At 38.0% G+C, this 22,084-nt stretch overlaps 1 protein-coding gene, 1 long non-coding RNA gene and 1 pseudogene across 2 annotated transcripts; 1 reads left to right on the top strand and 2 right to left on the bottom strand.

The window, feature by feature from the left end:
• Positions 1-22,084, bottom strand: part of LOC140163017 (uncharacterized) — a 207,630-nt pseudogene that overhangs the window by 74,816 nt on the left and 110,730 nt on the right.
• Positions 12,176-12,938, top strand: LOC140153278 (uncharacterized). Its single transcript, XR_011859091.1, has 2 exons — positions 12,176-12,303; positions 12,858-12,938. It is a non-coding gene; the product is annotated as an uncharacterized lncRNA (long non-coding RNA).
• Positions 16,645-18,558, bottom strand: LOC140168545 (uncharacterized). Its single transcript, XM_072191949.1, has 2 exons — positions 18,305-18,558; positions 16,645-17,420 (listed from the first exon to the last, which is right to left on the bottom strand). The coding sequence occupies exons 1-2, from the start codon at positions 18,354-18,356 to the stop codon at positions 16,645-16,647; spliced, it is 828 nt and encodes a 275-aa protein (XP_072048050.1). The 5' UTR covers positions 18,357-18,558.

The following is a 22,084-nucleotide window of genomic DNA, read 5'->3' on the forward strand; positions in this document are numbered from 1 at the left end:
TAAAAATAAGTGGAGTAAAGACTTATCTTAACTTGGTTATATATTTGATATGGATACATAATTCTGATTTGATATAGTGGCTATTTTACTGCATGGGCCTATTATCCGATGCTCCTACCTTAAAGTGAAAGATATCCTACTTAAATAGGAACATTTTCTAGGGTGAAATTTTGTGTAGAAACTGAATCTGACATAAAAAATGCATAATTGTCAACTTGAAAATTTTCCCCATAGCACAGTACAGGCATATTTCTGCTCGAAGTCCTCAAATTTGAGTGAAAATTGTCGCAAAAAAAATAAGTCCTTCAAAACTGGGACTCTCAGGGCTAAACAAATATAAACTTGCTCTAGAGGGAGGTCTTGGCTATAGCAAGTTTATATTTGTTTATATAAACTCTCACAGTTTTGAAGGACTTATTTTTTTTGCGAAGGCCTTTATTTTTTTCACACCCGCCGAAATGTTAGGGGTAGGGGTGACATATTACTACTTTAATTTTTGTCAGTACATTTAATTGAGTCAAGTTTTATATCACTATTTAGCTATTGAAATACTGAACAAAAAGACACAAAAAGCATCTCAATAGCTCATACCATTGAGGAGTTATGGCTTTTTCAAGCTCAAAAATAGGCGAAAATTGCATTTTTTCCCAAACCAATTGTCACCCTGACCCCCAACTTTCTAACCCTGTTACAAAAATAAAGAAATAGATTTATCCCATTTAATGATTTGAATATCACAACTATACCCTTGTCACATAATTAGCATAAAAAATTAGGCACTACTCAGTAGTTTTCATGTTCATACACTCACAGGAAATTAGCAAGTCAAAATGTTTGTCAACCCAAAACGGCCATTTTCGGCTAAAATAGGAAAAAAAAATGAATTTTACTCAAAATCAGTGAAAAATAAGGGGTTTTAAGTGGCAAAATCTGAAAATATGTGACATTTTACCCCTAGAAACATTGAAGTAATCAAGAATTTTGACTGTTTTCACCCCTAAATATTTTTTTCACACGCGTGTCCGCCAAACGTAAGTCAAAGCTTGAATGCTGTCATATGTACATGCCATTTACCACTCATTACATTACTTGTTCCCGACATTTCAGAAATAGTGAGTGTTAGGGATGGGAGAAGAGAAGTTTGGTGCGCTCAATTTACATGGGATTTAATCATGATTATTGATATTATTGTAAATTAAGTATGGTAAAACAGAGATGATTTTCATTTTGGACTTTACTAAGTCCAGATTTATTTTAAACTTGAAATTAAATTCACTTTGTGTAACAAGTATGATTTTGAATGTCCAATTTATTATCCATTCCAAAAGGAGCACCCCCCTTCCAAGGCTATATGATTAGGATTTGGACTAAGGTTAGGAATTGATATAGGATTAGGGTTTGCCTGTTAAGGGTATGTTAGGGTTAAGGTTGGGATTAGGGTTAGGTTAGGATTAGGGTTAGGATTAGGATTAGGGTTAGGATTAGAATTACGGTTAGTGTTATGGCCCATGTTTAGGGTTTAGGGTTATAGGGTACCGTATGTAGGAGGGGTCTGCAATTACCTTGGATAAAATACAGTTGTTTGTGTGGGTGTGTGTACATCTGTACAGGTACATGTATGGCTATGTGAATATAGGCCTGTGATTCATATGAAGAATGTGCATGGTCTTTTTTATAGTACAAGGACAAATTGGCCAATGCCAGAGGCTATATGCATACCAATGTGTGTACATCTACAAATGAGAAATTTTTGGTGGTTTGCTTTTCATTGCAAATTGCAGTCATTTTAAATTATCGCAGTTTTTTAATTGCAACTTCCTACACACAAAATGGCGTTTAATTTACTCGCAACATTACTGGCGTCTGGTAAAGCCGTGAAATTGTGCCTATTTAGAGGATATCTCATCATTTGTATAATGTACATCATCACTATACTTGTCCATGTTATCAAAGATATGGCTATATGCAGCTGTGAATTCCCAGCCCCCCCCCCTTATGGCCAGGGTACCAGAGGGATGGGTGGCTGGGACTTATACCAGGGCTAAATTTCAAAAATGTTAAAACTCCGGCCAAGTCCCGGACCGACGGGAAACAACACATGGCCGGCCCTACAGGGACAAATTTTGTGTCAATGCCCGTCTGTTATAATAAACTGCCCGGCTATTTTTTCCGGGTACTCTGCACTGCAGCCAGGGGTTGGAGTGGGTCAGGGACTCAGGGTTTCAATTGACAAGTGCATTATCAACAGTCTTCATTTTCACGTGCATGAAATCTATAAGCTTAACTACTGAACATACGGGCCTATGCACCCCCCCCACAATCATAATTACTCACATCACTAGTATCACAGGGTCAGGCTTTCAATTGACAAGTGCATTATCAACAGCCTTGCATTTTCACGTGCATGAAATCTATAGGCTTAACATACAGGTCTATACCCCCCCACAAACACACAATCATAATTACTCACATCACCAGTATCACAGACATTCAAATTCCATCATGAAATCTATTCGGCTTTCACAGTACACTGATTTTCAAGTTCAAGCGCTAGCTCTTCAAAGGTGCTGAATTCGACCATCGTGCAAATCGCCAGATATCGTATGAGGAAATTAACATAAGGGAGCACATCACTAAAAATGATGCCAGTTTTTCTCTATAAAAATGCTAATTAAAATCATTTAAACAATTTTTGATATCTGCCATCTGTGATACACTTGTAGGATTTAATATTACTAATCATTACCAATCCAAATTTAGCCAAAATTATGCACATTTTAATGCTTACTTTTAGAATCTATGTTTTTTCTTAGAATAAAAATAAATTAAGATTTGTTCCAAGTCTACCATGTTACAATAATGATAATTCAATAAAAAAACTTTTTAGACTGCAACAAGTCTGTCCTAAAACATTGTATTTATTTGGATAATGAATTGGAAATTCAAAATCATATTTGCTACACAAAGTAAAATTATTTGAAGTTTGAAATATATAGTGGACAAAATAAAGTCCAATTTGAAAGAATTTAATGTTGTAAACAGAATATGACTTTCAAGTATTAACATGAATAACAAATCAAACAAGTCTTGCCATGAACTTTCCTGGTGTGATTTCAATGTACGATGTATGTGTACATTTGATGCTAAACTTGCCGACTATAGCATAGAACTTTCCTTGTTCCACTGCTGTGGGGATTCATGAGTACTGGCATTAACAATAATAGCACACTCATACACATCTCCTCCACGATCCATACCATAGAACTTGTGCACTTCCACATTTGTTACTAATGCTACTGAGCGCATTTAAATGGCAGGTTGCCCGACGGCTACTGTGTAAAGAACTGTTTTCCTGGTTGTGGTGAGTGGTTTTTGCAACAACTGAAGTAGATGTGAATTAAAGAAAGAAAGAATAAAAAAAGATAAATTTCATGTTATCTGATAACGGTATTTATCATCAGATACTGCAGAAGAATTGTCAACCTGATATTCCAACAATATGTCACTATCATGCTATTAATATCATCAAGGTCGCTATCAAAAACTGATTTTTGTATGACCTTTATGGTACCATTGTCTTTGACATCCTTTACAGATGTTAATCCACTGATTGTTGAAGTCAGAAGCCATGTATTGTAGCTTACCCAATTCCCACATCAAATCTGGCATGTCTTTGTCATGTCATTTGAGATCCAAATAGGGGGCAGATTTGAACCACTTCTAGATGTACCAGACACAGACCTTGAGGTGGAGGACCTATGGGACTCAATAAAACAAAGCTTCAAGGAAACATCTGAAAACGTACTAGGCCTCAAGAAACCAAAGCCACAAAAGCCTTGGATTTCAGCAGAAGTACTCAAATTATGTGACGAAAGGAGAGAGATAAAGCAACAAAAGCTTACAGACAACTCAAAAAACAGAAGATACAACTTCCTGAACAGAGAGATCAAAAGACAGTCAAAACAGTGTAAGGACATCTGGATCAACAATCTGTGCAAGGAGGTAGATCATTGCCACCAAGCCTCTAAAACTAGACAGGTCTACCAAACAATCAAAACCCTGCCAGGACCTCATCAGAATAAGCCCTGATGTATTTCTTCCCAGCGATATAACTTTTGGCCTTGAGGTGTACTCATCTGAACATTCATTATTGCTCGACTAGCACAATTCTTCACAACCCCTCCCTCATCATCATGTGGCCCATGATGGGAACCTAAGAAATGATACACCGAATGAATTCCATAGTTTTCAATGAATGGGATATATCACAAAACAGCATCCTAAATTGATATTGCACTGAGCAACCAGCTCTGAGGTTTAACTTACCGATTACTTAGCTTACCGATTACTTTCAGCACTCCTTCAAATCAAAATGAATTACATGTATGTACTTCATGTTTGGAAATATGCTTCTGACAGATCAAGGTGCACAATACGTCATGTTAGCAGTTGTACTATCAATGACACTCACATAATAAGCAGGTGACAAGTATAATTAAAATTCAAAACTTGGTAAGGCCTATAGAATTTTTATTAATATTTGGGTAAACTTTGGAAAAATCATTCTGGGATACCCTGTACATATATCCACTGATAAAATGAACTACCGGTAGTGTTATTTGGCCTTTTCACTCTTTTGGACATGTGTGGTCCTTCTTTCGCACATGACATTTCGAACAAGTGTAGATCTTACGGGGTTAGAGACATCTACATTATGTAGCAGATGGGCATGAAAAGCTCCAGATTGATTGCCGTTTTCTTCCGCATCGAGGTGCCGAAATCCTTGCTTCCTCTTCCGTCTCCGCTGTACACGTCGAACTTGACTTGATGTAGGCTCCATGGCAAACGCCGTTTGTATTCTGTGATCATCCTTCTCCTAGAAATGTGGCTTTGCTATCTCACAAACAGGAATACTGGTATGTGACATAAAAGATGGCACAGAAGTCATATGACCAGCATTGAGTATAGCAGCTGACATGTACGTTGCCATGATAATTTGGCCTGCTGAACTAAAATTTTCTTTAGGTGCCAGTTTCCAAAGTAGGGAGTTGTAACTCTCGTTGGCATTCTGGGTGAGACACTGGCTGCAGTGCTTCAGCAGCTCAATGTCTGAGAGAGTGACATAAAAGATGGTGCAGAAGTCACATGACCAGCATTGCAGATAGAAACTGACATGTACGTTGCCATGATGATTTGGCCTGCAGAACTAAAACTTTCTTTTGGTGCCAGTTTCCAAAGTAAGGAGTTGTAAGACTCGTTGGCATTTTGGGTGAGACACTGGCTGCAGTACTTCAGCAGCTCAATGAATGTCTGAGAGATCCTGTTTGAAAGAGGAAGTAAATTTCATTTCATTTTATTCCCCAGTAAACATATAAAAATACATATATTGCACATTCAAAAGCACTACGTCAAAAATACATTCAAATATTATATAAATTAAAAGAACAAAGTATAGAAATATATATTAATAAAAAAAGTTATTGCACCCAAAAAGGTAAAAATAATCAAAACCCAGGATTAGATCTGGACCTGCAACTGATTTCATTTAAGTATTTTTAGTACATCATAAAACTAGGAAAGCTAGAAGCATTTCCAATTGCGTTTCGATGCCCGTAGTCAAATTTTATGTGTGTCAATGTACCAATGTCATGCGCATTTCCTCCTCTGAATAATTCATCCAATGTATCCTTTACAAGAAGAAGAATAATTAAAAAACATGTGTATGTGGCAAAATCAAGGAGCTCCTTTTTTTTTGTTGAAGTTGAAGCTGCTAGAAGCATTTCCAATTGCGTTTCGATGCCCGTAGTCAAATTTTATGTGTGTCAACTGTCAATGTGCCAATGTCATGCGCATTTCCTCCTCTGAATAATTCATCCAATGTATCATGTGCAAGAAGAAAAATAATTAAAAAACATATGCATCAGTGGCAAAATCAAGAAGCTCCTTGTTGTTGAAGCTGCTAGAAGCATTTCCGCTTGCGTTACGGTGCCCATAGTCAAACTTTATGTGTGTTAACGTGCCAATGTCATGTGCATTTCCTCCTCTGAATAATTCATCCAATGTATCCTGTACAATCAAGAAGAAGAAGAATTTAAAAAAAAACGCGTCAGTGGCGAAATCAAGAAGCCCCTTGTTGTTGCTCCTTGGAGATGGGCATGGAATGCTCTAGATTGATAGCCGTCTTCTCCTGCATTGCAGTGCAGAAATCCTTGCTTCCTCTTCCACCTCCGCTGTATACGTCAAACTTGACTTGATGTCAGCTCCATGGCAATCTGTAATCTGTGATCGTCCTTCTCCTGGAAATGTGGCTTTGCTATCTCACAAACAGGAATACTGGTATGTGACATAAAAGATAGCACAGAAGTCACATGACCAGCATTGAAGATAGCAGCTGACATGTATGTTGCCATGATAATTTGGCCTGCTGAACTGAAACTTTCTTCAGGTGCCAGTTTCCAAAGTAAGGAGTTGTAAGACTCATTTGCATTTTGGGTGAGACACTGGCTGCAGTGCTTCAGCAGCTCAATGTCTGAGAGAGTGACATAAAAGATGGCGCAGAAGTCACATGACCAGAATTGAAGATAGCAGCTGACATGTATGTTGCCATGATAATTTGGCCTGCTGAACTAAAATTTTCTTCAGGTGCCAGTTTCCAAAGTAAAGAGTTGTAAGACTCGTTGGCGTTTTGGGTCAGACACTGGCTGCAGTGCTTCAGCAGCTCAATGTCTGAGAGATCCTGTTTGAAAGAGGAAGTAAATTTCATTTCATTTTATTCCCCAGTAAACATATATGTGACTCCACGCCACAACTGAGCCCGGATGTCGCCCCTAGACGATTTTGAGTTTTTGGCATACGTGCAAAGGCCATACCATAAGCTTTTAAAAAACACTTCAACCAGCTTCATATCATACCTAGAAGTAAAGTTATGGTCGTTCAAAGGTGTCACGGTTTCAAAACGCGAAACCGAGAAAACACAGTTTAAAGTCAGGGGTTTCAAAATTTGCCAATTTTTAAATGATTTACAACTTTTGAGCATAGCAACCACTACCTTTCATACATGCTATTACCACCAAACTTTGCACAAACACTTATTATATCCTATCCTAATTATTAAAAGAGAAAGAAACCACACTTTATCTTATTTTTGCATATTTAATGAGTTCTTAATTAGATACTCATTAATCAGTATCGGATATCGTTAAAAATAAACGGATGAAAATGCACACACATAACCATGTCCAATAATGTTGATATCAGCTGTGTTAACAAAAGCTTTTAGACAATTTATACAATAAAAGCAAATAAGAAACACTTAAAACAATTCTAAAAAATATAAAGATAAACACTAATTAATACTAATTAACATCTTACACCATCACCATAGCAACAGAACAAATAACTAAACTTATGAATTTAGATGCCATTTCGAGTTTGCACCATTTTTGCATTGCGATTTTTAAGTGTTTTATTTTTTCTGTGAATTCTACAATCATCAAATACATGAAAGACAGGATTATAGTATCAATTGGAACACTTAACTATCACCACAAATAACTGTGTCATTAGCATGATGACCCTCGACAGCACTTATTGAACTGCCCGCTCTGAAAAGAGCGCTAGGCTGGGTATAATGCTTTTTGTGATGTTAACAGCAAGTTACCATAATTTAAACATTTTAGTATGTAACTTCTGTGCTAGAATGGGACAAATAAAAAATGGCATTCTGGTATGAAAATGTCAGTAAAATAGCACCAACTATGTAGCACATAGCACCAACTAGCACAACAAGTGCAGCACACATTGGTTTGTCAATGTGGAAATAGTAGTGCATCTTTACAGATGCAAAAAGAGGATGGCAGTTATGATCCATAGAAAAGTATGCACCTATTTCAATAAGTGCATACATTGCATTAGTTTTGTTAGAAAATGAATCTGGAAATCCCCAGCTTTCCGGCAATACCAAACATGGCGGCACTCAAGCGAGAGAATTTTTCAGTAGCAGTGGACACTTTTACTCAATTTTAGGAATATTTTTAGAATGACAAGCTTCAGAAAATGAGGTTTTTTACTTGTTTCTACTCTACATTTTGCAATGAAACTTGGACTAGTGTAAGAAAACATATTAATCATTTCAAATCTTTAAAAATCTCATTTTTCATCGGAATGAACTTTCAAACCAATTTTCACTGTAGCGCAAAATCAAGTTTAGCGACATCCGGGCTCAGTTGTGGCGAAGGGTCACTTATTGCACATTCAAAAGCACTACGTCAAAAATACATTTAAATATTATATAAATTAAAAGAACAGAAAGTATAGAAATATATATTAATAAAAAAAGTTATTGCACCCAAAAAGGTAAAAAGAATCAAAACCCAGGATTAGATCCTCATAAAAAAGTAGGAAGGTTAGAAGCTTGAAGCATTTCCACTTGCGTTTGGGTGCCCATAGTCAATCTTTTAATGTGCGTCAATGTGATGTTATGCGCATTTCCTCCTCTGAATAATTCATCCAATGTATCCTGTACAAGATGAAGGAGGATTAAAAATCACATGTGTCAGTGGCAAAAACAACAATCTACTTTGTTGCCGTATTTATCTGCTACACACAAAGTGGTGACCTTAATACCAAGTGATCTTAACAATACAACTGTGGCATCGGCAGTTTCAACCAAATTCTTTTTCATGCGTTTCACATACTGTTTTGAAAACCCTGTTTTAGATCCATTTTTCCTTGATGACTTTTTTTTACAAGCTTTCTTGCAATTTCATTTATCTATTTTTCCATAGCCTTGATCACATTTCTTTGTTTATCTATCTCTGCTTCACATATCTTTCTTCATTTCTTTTCCCTTTTCACTTTGTTCTCGAGTTTCCGTTTTTCAAGTTTACAATACAATCTTTCAATTTTGGAGCATCTTTTTAGCATTTTGCCCTGCTTTATTTGATTCTTTTTTCAATTTACTGAGCATTGATTGGATAGAATCCAGTAACTGTTGACAAAGATTTGGTTGATCAATGTCATTTCCCGAAAAATCATTAGACTTTAAAATGTTGGCTAAAACAAGATTCAGCAACAGAGTGGTCAAAAGATGCAGTTTTCTGTTTCGGACATGATGATACTACAAGATTGTAAAGAACGTATTTGTTGAGGGGAAGAAACCAGTCATCTGGATTAGGATGTGAATGCACAAATCTTGAAATTGCAAGATAGATAGTAAAGTCAATAAAAATGAAGCGATACTTGCCATGATGAATAAGGGCCTAAGTGTAGAACTACCTGATGAAAATATACTTATACATGTAAATCCAAGGAGTTACCATAGTCTTTTACAAAACAAACAACAATGTAGAATCCCCGATGTACAAGTTTTTTGAGTTACCAAGAATACCAAGTGCAACCACATCTCTCCCAGCAGATTCCTGCAATGTTTCCTCTTGCAGACTGGTCCAATATTGCTAAGCAGCTGGATTGCTGCAATGAGATGTTACCTTATAAAACAGATAGGCATTTGTTGCCTTCGTATTGATGGCATTTAAGAAACAGGCAACCTTTGCATACTGGTTCCCTGAAAAGAGTATGCCACAAAGCTATAAAGTCCCTGAGAGTTGCTCCATATTTGAACTTGGGCTGTGAGCACCACTGTCTTTCTGTGTGTTTATGCTTTCCACTATTGCATACCTAAAGAAGAAAAAAACAATTAGAAACAAAAGCATTAAAATGAGATGAAATTCAGCATATCTACACCTGGTGCTTTAGGATCTGGGAACTCAACCAGTAGTCTGATTCCACCAGCTTGTGACCTGATCATTAAATTTGCTGAAGTTATGTGAAGCTAATTGCTGATATTTGTGGAGATTACATCTCAGTCATTGGTGGGAAGTCCTTTGGAAGACCTTCCGTGACTGTCTGCTGGTTTAAAAATGTTATCAAGGGGGGTTGCAACAAGACTTGATTTGTAGTGTTGGTTTTTTTAATGTATGGTGAAAGAAAGAAAAAAATAATTTGCATCATGACAGAAATGCATGCACACCATTGAATATTGAATTACTAAATATGCTACTTTTGTGGAATGCTGTACAGGTGTACATCACATTCTTGCTTCCCTAAAGAGGTCAGGATTGTGGAGCACAATAAATACCTGCAGGTTGATTTGCCAATAGGGTGTTGTTGGCTGCATGTGTACGGTTTAATGGGATGTCATGATTTGCCAATGGGATGTCATTGTTTTCATCTGTACGGTTTGCCAATGGGACGTTGACCTCTGTAGTTCTCAGGTTTGCTAACGGAATGTTGTCCTTTTCATTGAATGGATCTGAAATGAAATAACTGCAGTAAGTGTCTAGTAAATACTTCCACTGTTTATTTGTTGTTAAAGCATGTGCAGTATTTTCAGCTGCTTGCTTTGTCAATGCTTTCTGCTTTTCTGCCTTTTTTCTTTGGTTCTTTTTAGCTTTTGAGCTTTTTGTCTTATGGACTTGTATTTCTGCTGATAGAATGACTTGCATTGCTGTCTGGCATTGCTAAGGTACCTGTCTCTCTGTTCCACTTCCATTGCATCAATTAAGGTATTCACAGGTTTTGTTTATACTCCATAACAGAATACCTTCAAAAGCCACTCTATTGGCATTAGGCAAATTATGTTTCAAGTAATCCAAACCTTCAAATATCCTTTCTGCTGCTAGGTTGTCCTCAGGGCACGAGGTAGTTTGTTGACGGATTTCTTCACTAGCATCGAAGAACCGTCCCCCTGGAAGATGGTCTGACAGCTGTCTCATGATTGAGACCTATTTTTTCATTGCTGCTTTCTACCTTTTCCATTCTTTTTGGGCTGCCAATGCATACTCTTGCTGATTTAATTCAAGATGCTTGCCACAATAGAGATCATTTAAAGAGGATAGTTCTTGTTTAATTTCTTCCTCTAAACTTTCCCAATTTTGAAATATGTGCAATAGAACACTTGCTAGCCACTTTTCTAATTTATTTACATATGATTTATTTACAATTGACCGGTCCGTCATTGTATTTTTTACTTTTGAAATAAGTTTATGAACATCTTTATTTGAGTCATGTAGGCACAGGCGTTGGTACTTTCCCCTGCTAGTGGACATTGCTTAACCTTATTACTTTATTTGCGGAATAACAAACTTGTTATAAACAAATTGACCCACCCTAACCCTTTAATATTGACTTGTCATCCTATTGAGTACCATACACAACCGTAAGGTCAAAAAAATTGTTTGTTTGTTCATAGAGGCTTATGAAACAGTTTGGTCAGTAGGTCAGATTATTTTTTTTTTTTTTTTTTACAGATATTGCACTTGAAACTGACAATTTGAAGACTGGTAAATAAGTCAAAACACACAGCACTTTACTGGTTGAACTCTTGAGATGGTTCTGCATGTTATACTATTGATTTTCTTTACATTTTCTTTCTTTAAATTTATACTAAGTTACTAACCACTGTTTTACTAGCACATTCAACGCAAATTTAAAAAAAAAAGACACGGTCGGGACCAGAGTGCAAGGTCGGTCGGACGTGGACAAACAAACAATTTTTTTTTGGCCTAACTCGCTGCTCATGAAGCTCTCAATCTGGAATAAAGCAAACAATCATATCAATGTAGATAGTCATTCATGATGGAATACCACTTACATAATTACATTTCCCATGCATCTTGTTATACCAGTGAATGATCATGCCCAGTATATTTTACCCTTCTACATATAGGCACAGGCTTGCATACTTCATGGAAATTCTTTAAGGCATGTTACAATGCTATATGCACATATCTTGCTTTGCCAAGTACATCTACAGGCTCGAGGCTTAATTACATATAATTAGTCCAACATGGACTATATTTAAGGCATGTCAAGCCATATACACCGATCCGACGAAAAAGCAAACGCATGAGGGCAGTACAGCCGTCCGCCATTGCTGCGGTGTCCCTACTACGATACACCGCGCGGCTCAACACGTATTCTCAATACTTATCCGAAATCTTGTCGTCTATTTAGCCGTTTTCTGCATTATTTACGAAAATATGGAAACCCGAAGAGAAAGAAAAAGAGGGGACATTCTGGCAGAACTTGTGCAGTAAAAGATTGCTCCAATAATAGTAAGAAAATCCAAGAATGGAAGGAAACCGAGTGTACAGAACATACCCGCTTACTCATGATGAATGCCCATGTCAAAGACCATACTCACTACATCGTTTTCCAGGCAAGCCAGAAGACGCGGCAAAGAAACGCCAATGGATCATCAACCTGAACCTAAAATCACTCACTGTCAAGGATCATAGTGTGGTAAGTTATCATTTTCACCAAAAACTTTATTACGATTGTCAAAGTTGGTAAAATTCGGCGAAAATGATGCAAATCATAATGTAAACAAACATTGAATTGTTCAGTAATCAATAGCTCCCGATTAAAAGCGTGCGTGATGAATGGTAGACTCCAGCGCATTTCGTTCCGTGGGAAGAAAATGTGGGCAAAATGTAAATATTGCGGTTTTGGAAAGAGACTAGTCGAAAGCGCTACCAATTATTTTCGTGGCAGCTTTTCAATGCTCTGTACATGTAAGCTTACATGTCGACTTTCACCATTGATATGCATGTACACAGTACAGTGCTCAGTTGAACTTGAAATACTTGCACTTTCTTTTTATTATTTTTGTTTGGTGAGATAAATTATCTGGAAGTATAATTCACCTACATAATTTGATGGTGCAATGGCAATTTTGTGATGAAAAGTTTACTGAAGTTCTGTTCAAACTTCACATCGTTATTTTTTGTAATGGTTGTGTTAACTTTAGTTTGAAAATAAAATTATGTTTTGACATTTCTTTTTCATGTCCCCAGGTATGTGGCATTCATTTTCCAGATGGCAAACCAACAGATAAGCATCCATACCCAGTACTACATTTGGGATACCAAGGCGTGGTAAGTAAAAAGCCTATCAAAAAAGGGTCAGGGCCTACAAGAACATTTAATTTGGTTACGATTGTGAATATGATCCACTAGAAAAAAGGCATAATCACCTTCTAGCACCCGTCTCGTAAAATCTCCTTGTTACTACGGAATAAGCAGTGTATGTTGTTTATTCTGTACTACCGGTACCATTAAAACGAGTACAAGATTTTGCAAGACGGGGCTGGGTGGTGATTATGCCGATTTATTTATTTTAATATTTTTTGAAAACCTGGCATTTTTTTTGGATGAAAATAGTGAGTTCATATTTGAAGTAAAAGTTGTGCTACTTTTTATTCTGCATTCACTGAAAACCTCTTCTCTTTCATGGACCAATTTTACGCTCAAAATATTATTTTAAACTAGAATAACTGCAACAATTAAATTTAACAGTACAAGCAGCATTTTGAGTCAAGTAATCAGATGACTCATGCTACTTTGGGTTTTTTTTTCTGCAGAAAAACTATCACCTGGTAGAGCCCCTCCGAAGAACCGGTGTCCAGTGCGAACGACAGACAGCGCTACCAGTAGTGAAGAAGTATCAGAGGACTTACCAGACATGGACGTGCCATTGCAACCAGTTGAGGAAGAGGTCCAACGCACACATGACATTGGTGTGCAGCATCCTCCAATATCAGACCACACGTACGTGACCAAGGCTGCCCCCACTAAATCTGTGGCAACACAGACAGATCTGCCATCAATATCAGCTTATGACTTAGGTGACAAGGACTGCAAATTTTTTACCGGACTAAGTGTGGCCATGTTTTGGAATCTTCTGACGGCACTCCTTGCCTTTTCGCCACAGCCGCCCAAATTCAAACTTGCTTCGAGTGATCAGCTGCTGCTTGTTTTGATGCGACTTCGTCTGGGATTAATGTTTACCGATTTGGGGAAGCGTTTTTCTGTTTCAAGGACTACGGCATGTGACATTTTTAGTTTATGGATTTCGGTAATGGCAGACTTCATGCAGAAGAATGTGGTAGTATGGCTGCCTAGAGATACTTTAAATAGAACACGTCCTAAAAGTTTCGCAACAAATTATCCCAGAGCCACATGCATCATTGATTGTACTGAGATCTTTGTGCAGCGACCGACATTTTCAAACTACAAACACCACAATACCTACAAGTCACTTTATTGTATTTCACCATCTGGATATGTTATGTTTGTTTCGAAGTTGTTTGGTGGGCGTGCCAGTGATGTTTTTATTTCTCGTACATCAGGTTTCACCGACGTGTTGCTTCCTGGCGATGAAGTTTTGGCTGATCGCGGTTTTACGATCGATGACATACTACCACATGGGGTGAAACTTGCCATCCCAGCATTTACAAGGGGCCTAAAACAACTCCCTGAGGAAGCGGTAACAGAAACGCGCAGACTTGCCAATGTCAGAATTCACGTGGAACGGGCCATCAGAAGACTGAAATGTTACAAAATTCTTAGTAATATAATCCCTGGAAGTGTCAAGAACGTGGACAAAATTCACTTAGTGTGTGCAGGTCTGTGTAACTTGCAGCCCCTCTTGATCCGTGAAGATGAGGTGGAAGAAATGGAAGTAGATGAGGACAATGATGACACTGAGGATGAAGATCAAGAAGTGGACACATATATGTATGACATTGCAGAAGATCTGGAGTAATTAAATGGAAACTTTAATACTCAAAAGTTAAAGTACAAAAAATATCATTAAGATCTACAAGACTACACAGCCAGATTCTCATGGCCCGCTGTATGGCCCACCATAGCAGAGTACCTGCATGGGTACTTAAATCTGGAGTAGCCATGCAGTACCTTCAGAGTACCTATCTCTACATCTTGAGGTACTCTGAAGGTACTGCACAGCTACTCCAGATTGAAGTACCCATGCAGGTACTCTGTTAACTGTGGCCCATTCAGCGGGCCATAGAATCTGGCTGTGTACTAACATATAAATGCACTGTTTATTTGGTACTGTTACTGTAGCACTTATTTCATTGAATTGAATGCATCGGATACCGGGATCGGATATTGTCTGCAATTATCAGTTTATGATACAACACAGGTAAAACTTTCAGAAAAAATTAAGGAATTTAGGTCATGAATACTTGTACGAACAGTATCACATCACTTCAAGTTCATTTTCATGTTTTAATTTGTGCAATTTTATGTGGGCTATATTTATCATTGATTTGAGTAAAAGTTCTAATAAAATGTTCATCTTAGGCCAAATTAAATTAACTGTTTGTCTCAATCAAAGCCGGCCTATTCTTCAAAAACTAATGCAACTTGTGATTTGATCTTTTAATTTTATTTGAGATTTTTTGAAAGTCTAAACGTAAAAGTTTGAATATTTTCAGTACTTTTGAAATTTAAGTAAAGTAAAATTGAAAAAGACAATAAAAAAGAAAAGTTGGATTTGCGGAGAATCTAATGCGTGTTCATTTGCTAATGCGCGCATGTGCTTTGAGACAAACAATTAATTGAATTTGGCCTTACCAAACTGTTAATTATCATACTCACAATGTTCATGAACAGTGATTATGTGAGGGCTAGAAATTCGGCAATAATCCATTCTCGCAAAGTTTCTCCTGGTATGGGTAGATTTCCAAAATTTGAATAAATTCATTCCAAAATTTGAATAAATTCATACACCAAAACACAAATGTTTTTTGCAATATCGTACATTTTGTAATGAACATGTACAAATGTTTTGGATTTTGATTCTTTGTTCTCGTTGAATTCTTTAGCATGAATCTGAATAGATCTCTCACAGCGTGATACAAATTTTTAGCCCTCTACGAACAGCGCTTTTAGTTCACTTACTGTGACTTACACATACACTTTACTCGTTGTTACTCAATTATAATGCATAATAATAATTGATAATGCAAAATGATTAACATGTAAAATTGTGTTTATTGCATTTCGAAACTCTTCAATTGCAATCGGTATTATCACGTTTTTCATAACAAGTTAGATTTAAAAATGAAACTTAATTTCAAATTCATAACTTATTGATTTGAAGCAATGACCAAAACTACACATTTTATGTTTTTTGGTGCAGCTTCATAATGTCAATATGCATTATTGCATCAGTTCAAGCATCAGCAATTTAGTTAACTCCCAGTATTTTAATATGTCCATATGCAACCTTTGTAGCAATCGCTGGCAGTAAGTGTCCGAAATACACAGTTCGCAGGTGGTTTATCCTTTCTTCAATCCATTCTCTGTCATATGGGACATCGGCAATCACATGTTCGTCCGCTGTCCATACCAGAAATTTACATTTTGTCTTCTTGGCGCAGTGCATTGCCAATTGCACCTGGTAGTAATAGCCAAGTCCAGAAGCAGTTTGACGAAGCTTATACTCTCCATTAACACACCGTACGTCATATCCATTTGCAGCTATCATTGCTTTCAGACTGCCTCCATGGGGCTCTAATTTCTTGGCTGTGGGACACTTGATCTCAAGTATGGTGTCCTGGTCCACAATACCATCAAGGCTAGCACCTAACCATGAGTCTTTCTCGTGTACAACAAGTCCTGTGGTTTTACTTGTTTTTCGACACAAACGTTCAAAGTGCTGACGTGCTAGTGGTTCGCTTTTCTTGCCCATGTCTTGTCGCAGCGTTGCCAAGAAAAGCGATTATTCAGCTTTCGGTCAATAAAGTTCTTTGGATCGGCTTTCTTGGCACATTCAAGCTTCACTGCTGGTTATTCTTAGCTTTCGCTGTTGCAGCCATAGTGATGATGACTGCTCAGCTGTAGCTCTCATCAGCTTCTGTCTTTGTTCGGGTGTACATTTTACATGCTTTTCAAAGACATCATTGCATAGTTCACACTGCTGCTTTTCACAGTTATTATGTTCTTTAGGTAGATTGGTGAATGTACTTGGCTGCTCAATAACAGGCTTGGCAGTTAAGATGTGGTGCAATATCGTTCCAGGGATCGATGCAATTCCTGCCATTTGCGGTGATTGCAGATGATTAATCAAGTCCTCATCGGTGTCGAAGGCAGTTGTTTCTATGTGTTGTGACTTGCTTGTGGAATCCTCTGATGCTCTAATGTTTTCGACTGTGTCTGGGAGAACGTTTTTTGAAGTCGAGTTGTTCCATGCACAGACCTGATCGGTGCATGCCGAACCGATGTATCCCAAAGTTGCCGCTGTGTTGATTTTGTACAGAAACCCTGCCATATGGCTGCAACACCTGCCTTTGCCAGCCATACAGTCGCATTGTGCATCGATGACCTGGTTGTTGTCTCGCTGAACGAAAACCTCCACATTGTGGTTGTTATTAATCGACTGTGAAAATCTGACTGGGCCCTTGAGAACGATCTGATCATTGTTGATCTTGTGAACAATCCGTCCAATCCAACCAGAGCGAAGATAGTTCTGTCCTTCTATGAGAGATCTGTAGTTGCTGTTTGCTTGGTCATCACATGCCGGACGATTAAGAAAATAGTCCTGGATACCTGTGTAAAAATTGATAGAGAAAAAATGTTAAAGTTGACATGTTGGAAAATGTAGAATACTAGGATTTACATGATCAACCATATGTTTATTTTGATTGTAATCATGATGTTTTACATATGATGTTTTACATAGTTAATGTTCATATTTTTGTGTGAGTGGACAATATTATTGAGGCATAGTCATCAATTACTTTTAATGTACATTTTGTAAAAATAAAAAGTTGAAAGATAAAAATTGCTAAAAATGTATTTTGTTTGCTTGTTTGTTGAGTCTTTATATTTTTATTTCATTAATTTCTAGGCTTCTACACGGTGTAATAATGGTTTAAGCTTTCCATTTAAAAAAATATATATTCTGTGCCTAATTTCCTTCCTTTGAAATTATTAAATTATGTCCTCACTGAAACAGCTGATTTTGCGATCAGCTGTTCATCATAACAAAACACTACAATCACCCGAAACTGATAGACGATGACCGCACATATTAAATTCCCCGTCCATAATGTGACATATCAAACTTCGCATTGTACTATGAGGCTAACAATCCCGGATGTTGGGAATCCCCAAAGCGTGACGCGTCCTTTTCCACGCCCGGTAGATTTGCGAGAGGTACCGAAATCAACTCAAGTTTTGAGCCAAATCTGGACATCAATTTAGCTTTTTAGCACTTGGAATTACTAGCAAACGTTTCATTAAAAGCTTCCATCATTGTTCTTCAAAAATCCTGGATTTATACATGCGATTTTAAGTCATGGAAAGTAAGCTTTCCAACACCAAAGTATGCTCCGTGCGTGTGCAATCGGAATTTTATGCCGTGGATGTCATGAATACATGCAGTGACAACAAGGCAAGTTTTTCTTTATTTTACGGAAATATTCACATACCCTGATCAGAAATATTAGGCCATAGTCGAACGTCATCTTCCCATGTGTCCATGACAAAATATCGATGAAATATAATAAGATAAAATACACGACATTGGAAGTTGAAAATGAGTTAAAATGTCACTTGTACTACATGTGTTGTGTTGCGGTGTACGGCGATCAGCTGATTGGCATTGTTAAATACCCCGCGGGGACACCGCAGCTATGGCGGTGTCGATAGAGGGCCAAATACATGAATGGGCCGTCGGATTCGTGTATATCTTGCTTTGCCAAGTACAAAGGCTCATGGGTTGCATATCATTATTCCATCATGGACATTCTTGAAGGCATGTTACAATGCAACATTTAGTTAAAATGATGTACAAATTACCTAATATATTGGGTCTTCTGATTTCAGTACCTCCATGACCAAGATAGTTAAAGAGGTACTTTTCTGTGGTGCATACTTACAGATCTGTCCTCCTTACGTCAAAGCCATAGACTTCATCGAGCAAGCTGATCTGTTCCTTGTCTGACATATTGGAGAACACTGATTTAACCTCCCACTGGGGTTGAGTATAAACCTTTCTATTCCAACATTGCTTTTAGATTGATTTCTGCGTTTGCCTAGGTATAAAACAAAGTCATCCATGGTCCCGTAAGCAATTTCCCCAGGAGAACCAGGCACTGGATTTTTGCCTTTGCCGTATCAGTTTCAAAGTCCTTTGCTGATGTTTTCTCTCAAACCACCACAGGATACAACACCACTTTTGAAGAAGTTTAAAAAAACACCCATAATTATGATGAAATAATGCCACAAATGTGGAATAATATGTGCATACGATTTTGTGATATCTTGGTTATGAGTCCCTTAGGAAGTTGGTTGTCTGTAAGAGAAACCTTGAATCCATTCGGATCTTCCTTTCTATCCTTAAATCTGAATTTATTCACCTGGAGGATGACATTTGCAGCGATGCAGTCTTTACCAAACAGGTGACCCTTTGTAGTTTCCAGTGATTTTAAAGCTGAGCGACAAGCTGAAGAAATCGAGTCCAAAGGATGAAGATGGCAGTTCAGCTTATTCACCTGTTTGTTCCATCGCAAGTTCACTTATTCAATTGTAGCGTGCTTGACTGCTGCTCTATCTTGTCTTGTCTTGGTACTGTCCAACACCCACTGTTAGGCGAGTCAACCGGACAGGATACTGTGCGCATGCGTATCTTTCTTTGGATGATATCCGATACAGGCACTAAGAAGTACTATTTTTGTACCAACACATCTGATTTGTGTTTGCTTCCCATGTTTTCTGATTTCTTTGGCCACCTGTGCTGCTTTTCCCCTCACACCTTTAACACCCTCTAAAACAACTTTTAAGTTGTTTTAGAGGGTGTTAAATGTAAAACAAAAAAAGGTACTTAAAAGTACCACAGCAAGTATCTTCAGTACTATAAGATTATAACTATTAGAAAATGTGCATGTAAGCCCTTAGAATACTTGCATTTGTCAACATGTAGTACAATTTGTACCATACTTTTAGCACCTGAAGTACAGTCACTTATTACTTATCCTTTGTATTATGAATGTTGAGCTTATGCACAAGAGTTATAACTGGTCGTGGGATGGCATCATCATCTTAGATGTTCAGTAGAATCTTTTGACAGAACATCATAATCTTTCCCAAGCAACATGGTCTTTCCCTAGAATAAAAAAAATATATAACACAAACATCCACATGGATAAAGTGGGAAAAAACTCATCTCTGCTTGCCACTACCTTGCCATTCACAATGAGCTGGTACTCCTCTGCCTGAAGTATTCTTCTGAAAAACATGACAACCAAATTGCCATTTTGTAAACAAAAGCTCCAGTCTTTGTGACTGTTGCAGATGTGATAGTATAGCTCTCTCAGGAAAACAACCACAGTGTCAAATAGATCCTTCAGTGCATCATTGGCGGCCAACTCTAGCTTGTGACTGAACAATGAATTCCTATAACCTATTCAGCGCTTGAAGATCGGAACAACTGTATGAGTCCTTTCTTTGACCCAAAGTTAATACTTGCCCTGTCAGCCCCTGCCCCTACTGTTTTCTTGTACAGAGCAGATTCCTTCAAAACAACCACTAGTGTGTCAATGTACACCTCGTCGTTCGGGTACTACTTATTCCAGCAATGTTACATCAAACACAATCCATTTTATTTTTTTGCTTAAACGTGAGCTACCAAAATGCTATGGATACATGCTTACCTTCGTCAGTGTCCTTTTAATAGTTGTTTTCCTGCAGCAGGGTTGCCGCAAAAAGAAAACTTTAATCACATCAACTGGTTGAGTTCCTTCAGCCATAAGTCTCCTATGTTTTCCCTGCAGCAAGGTTACCACAAAAGAAAACTTTGATCGCATCAACTGGTTGAGTTCCTTCAGCCATAAGTCTCCTATGTTTTCCCTGCATCAAGGTTGCCGCAAAAGAAAACTTTGATCGCATCAACTGGTTGAGTTCCTTCAGCCATAAGTCTCCTATGTTTTCCTGCAGCAAGGTTACCGCAAAAGAAAACTTTGATCGCATCAACTGGTTGAGTTCCTTCAGCCATAAGTCTCCTATGTTTTCCCTGCAGCAAGGTTGCCGCAAAAGAAAACTTTGATCGCATCAACTGGTTGAGTTCCTTCAGCCATAAGTCTCCTATGTTTTCCCTGCAGCAAGGTTGCCGCAAAAGAAAACTTTGATCGCATCAACTGGTTGAGTTCCTTCAGCCATAAGTCTCCTATGTTTTCCCTGCATCAAGGTTGCCGCAAAAGAAAACTTTGATCGCATCAACTGGTTGAGTTCCTTCAGCCATAAGTCTCCTGTTTTCCCTGCAGCAAGGTTGCCGCAAAAGAAAACTTTGATCGCATCAACTGGTTGAGTTCCTTCAGCCATAAGTCTCCTATGTTTTCCCTGCAGCAAGGTTGCCGCAAAAGAAAACTTTGATTGCATCAACTGGTTGAGTTCCTTCAGCCATAAGTCTCCTATGTTTTCCCTGCAGCAAGGTTGCCGCAAAAGAAAACTTTGATCGCATCAACTGGTTGAGTTCCTTCAGCCATAAGTCTCCTATGTTTTCCCTGCAGCAAGGTTGCCGCAAAAGAAAACTTTGATCGCATCAACTGGTTGAGTTCCTTCAGCCATAAGTCTCCTATGTTTTCCCTGCAGCAAGGTTGCGCAAAAGAAAACTTTGATCGCATCAACTGGTTGAGTTCCTTCAGCCATAAGTCTCCTATGTTTTCCCTGCAGCAAGGTTGCCGTAAAAGAAAACTTTGATCGCATCAACTGGTTGAGTTCCTTCAGCCATAAGTCTCCTATGTTTCCCTGCAGCAAGGTTACCGCAAAAGAAAACTTTGATCACATCAACTGGTTGAGTTCCTTCAGCCATAAGTCTCCTATGTTTTCCCTGCAGCAAGGTTACCGCAAAAGAAAACTTTGATCGCATCAACTGGTTGAGTTCCTTCAGCCATAAGTCTCCTATGTTTTCCCTGCAGCAAGGTTGCCGCAAAAGAAAACTTTGATCACATCAACTGGTTGAGTTCCTTCAGCCATAAGTCTCCTATGTTTTCCCTGCAGCAAGGTTACCGCAAAAGAAAACTTTGATCGCATCAACTGGTTGAGTTCCTTCAGCCATAAGTCTCCTATGTTTTCCCTGCAGCAAGGTTGCCGCAAAAGAAAACTTTGATCGCATCAACTGGTTGAGTTCCTTCAGCCATAAGTCTCCTATGTTTCCCCTGCAGCAAGGTTGCCGCAAAAGAAAACTTTGATCACATCAACTGGTTGAGTTC

Source organism: Amphiura filiformis, chromosome 1 (assembly GCF_039555335.1).
Source record: "Amphiura filiformis chromosome 1, Afil_fr2py, whole genome shotgun sequence".
Taxonomy (NCBI): Eukaryota; Metazoa; Echinodermata; class Ophiuroidea; order Amphilepidida; family Amphiuridae; genus Amphiura; species Amphiura filiformis.

What these genes read in the sequence shown, in the direction of transcription:
- LOC140168545 (XM_072191949.1), bottom strand. Translation starts at nt 18,356, where the DNA reads ATGGACACATGGGAAGATGACGTTCGACTATGGCCTAATATTTCTGAT. An exon ending in GCCTAATATTTCTGATCAGG is followed by an intron (nt 17,421 to 18,304) that starts GTATGTGAATAT and finishes ATTTTTACACAG; the next exon opens with GTATCCAGGACTATTTTCTT.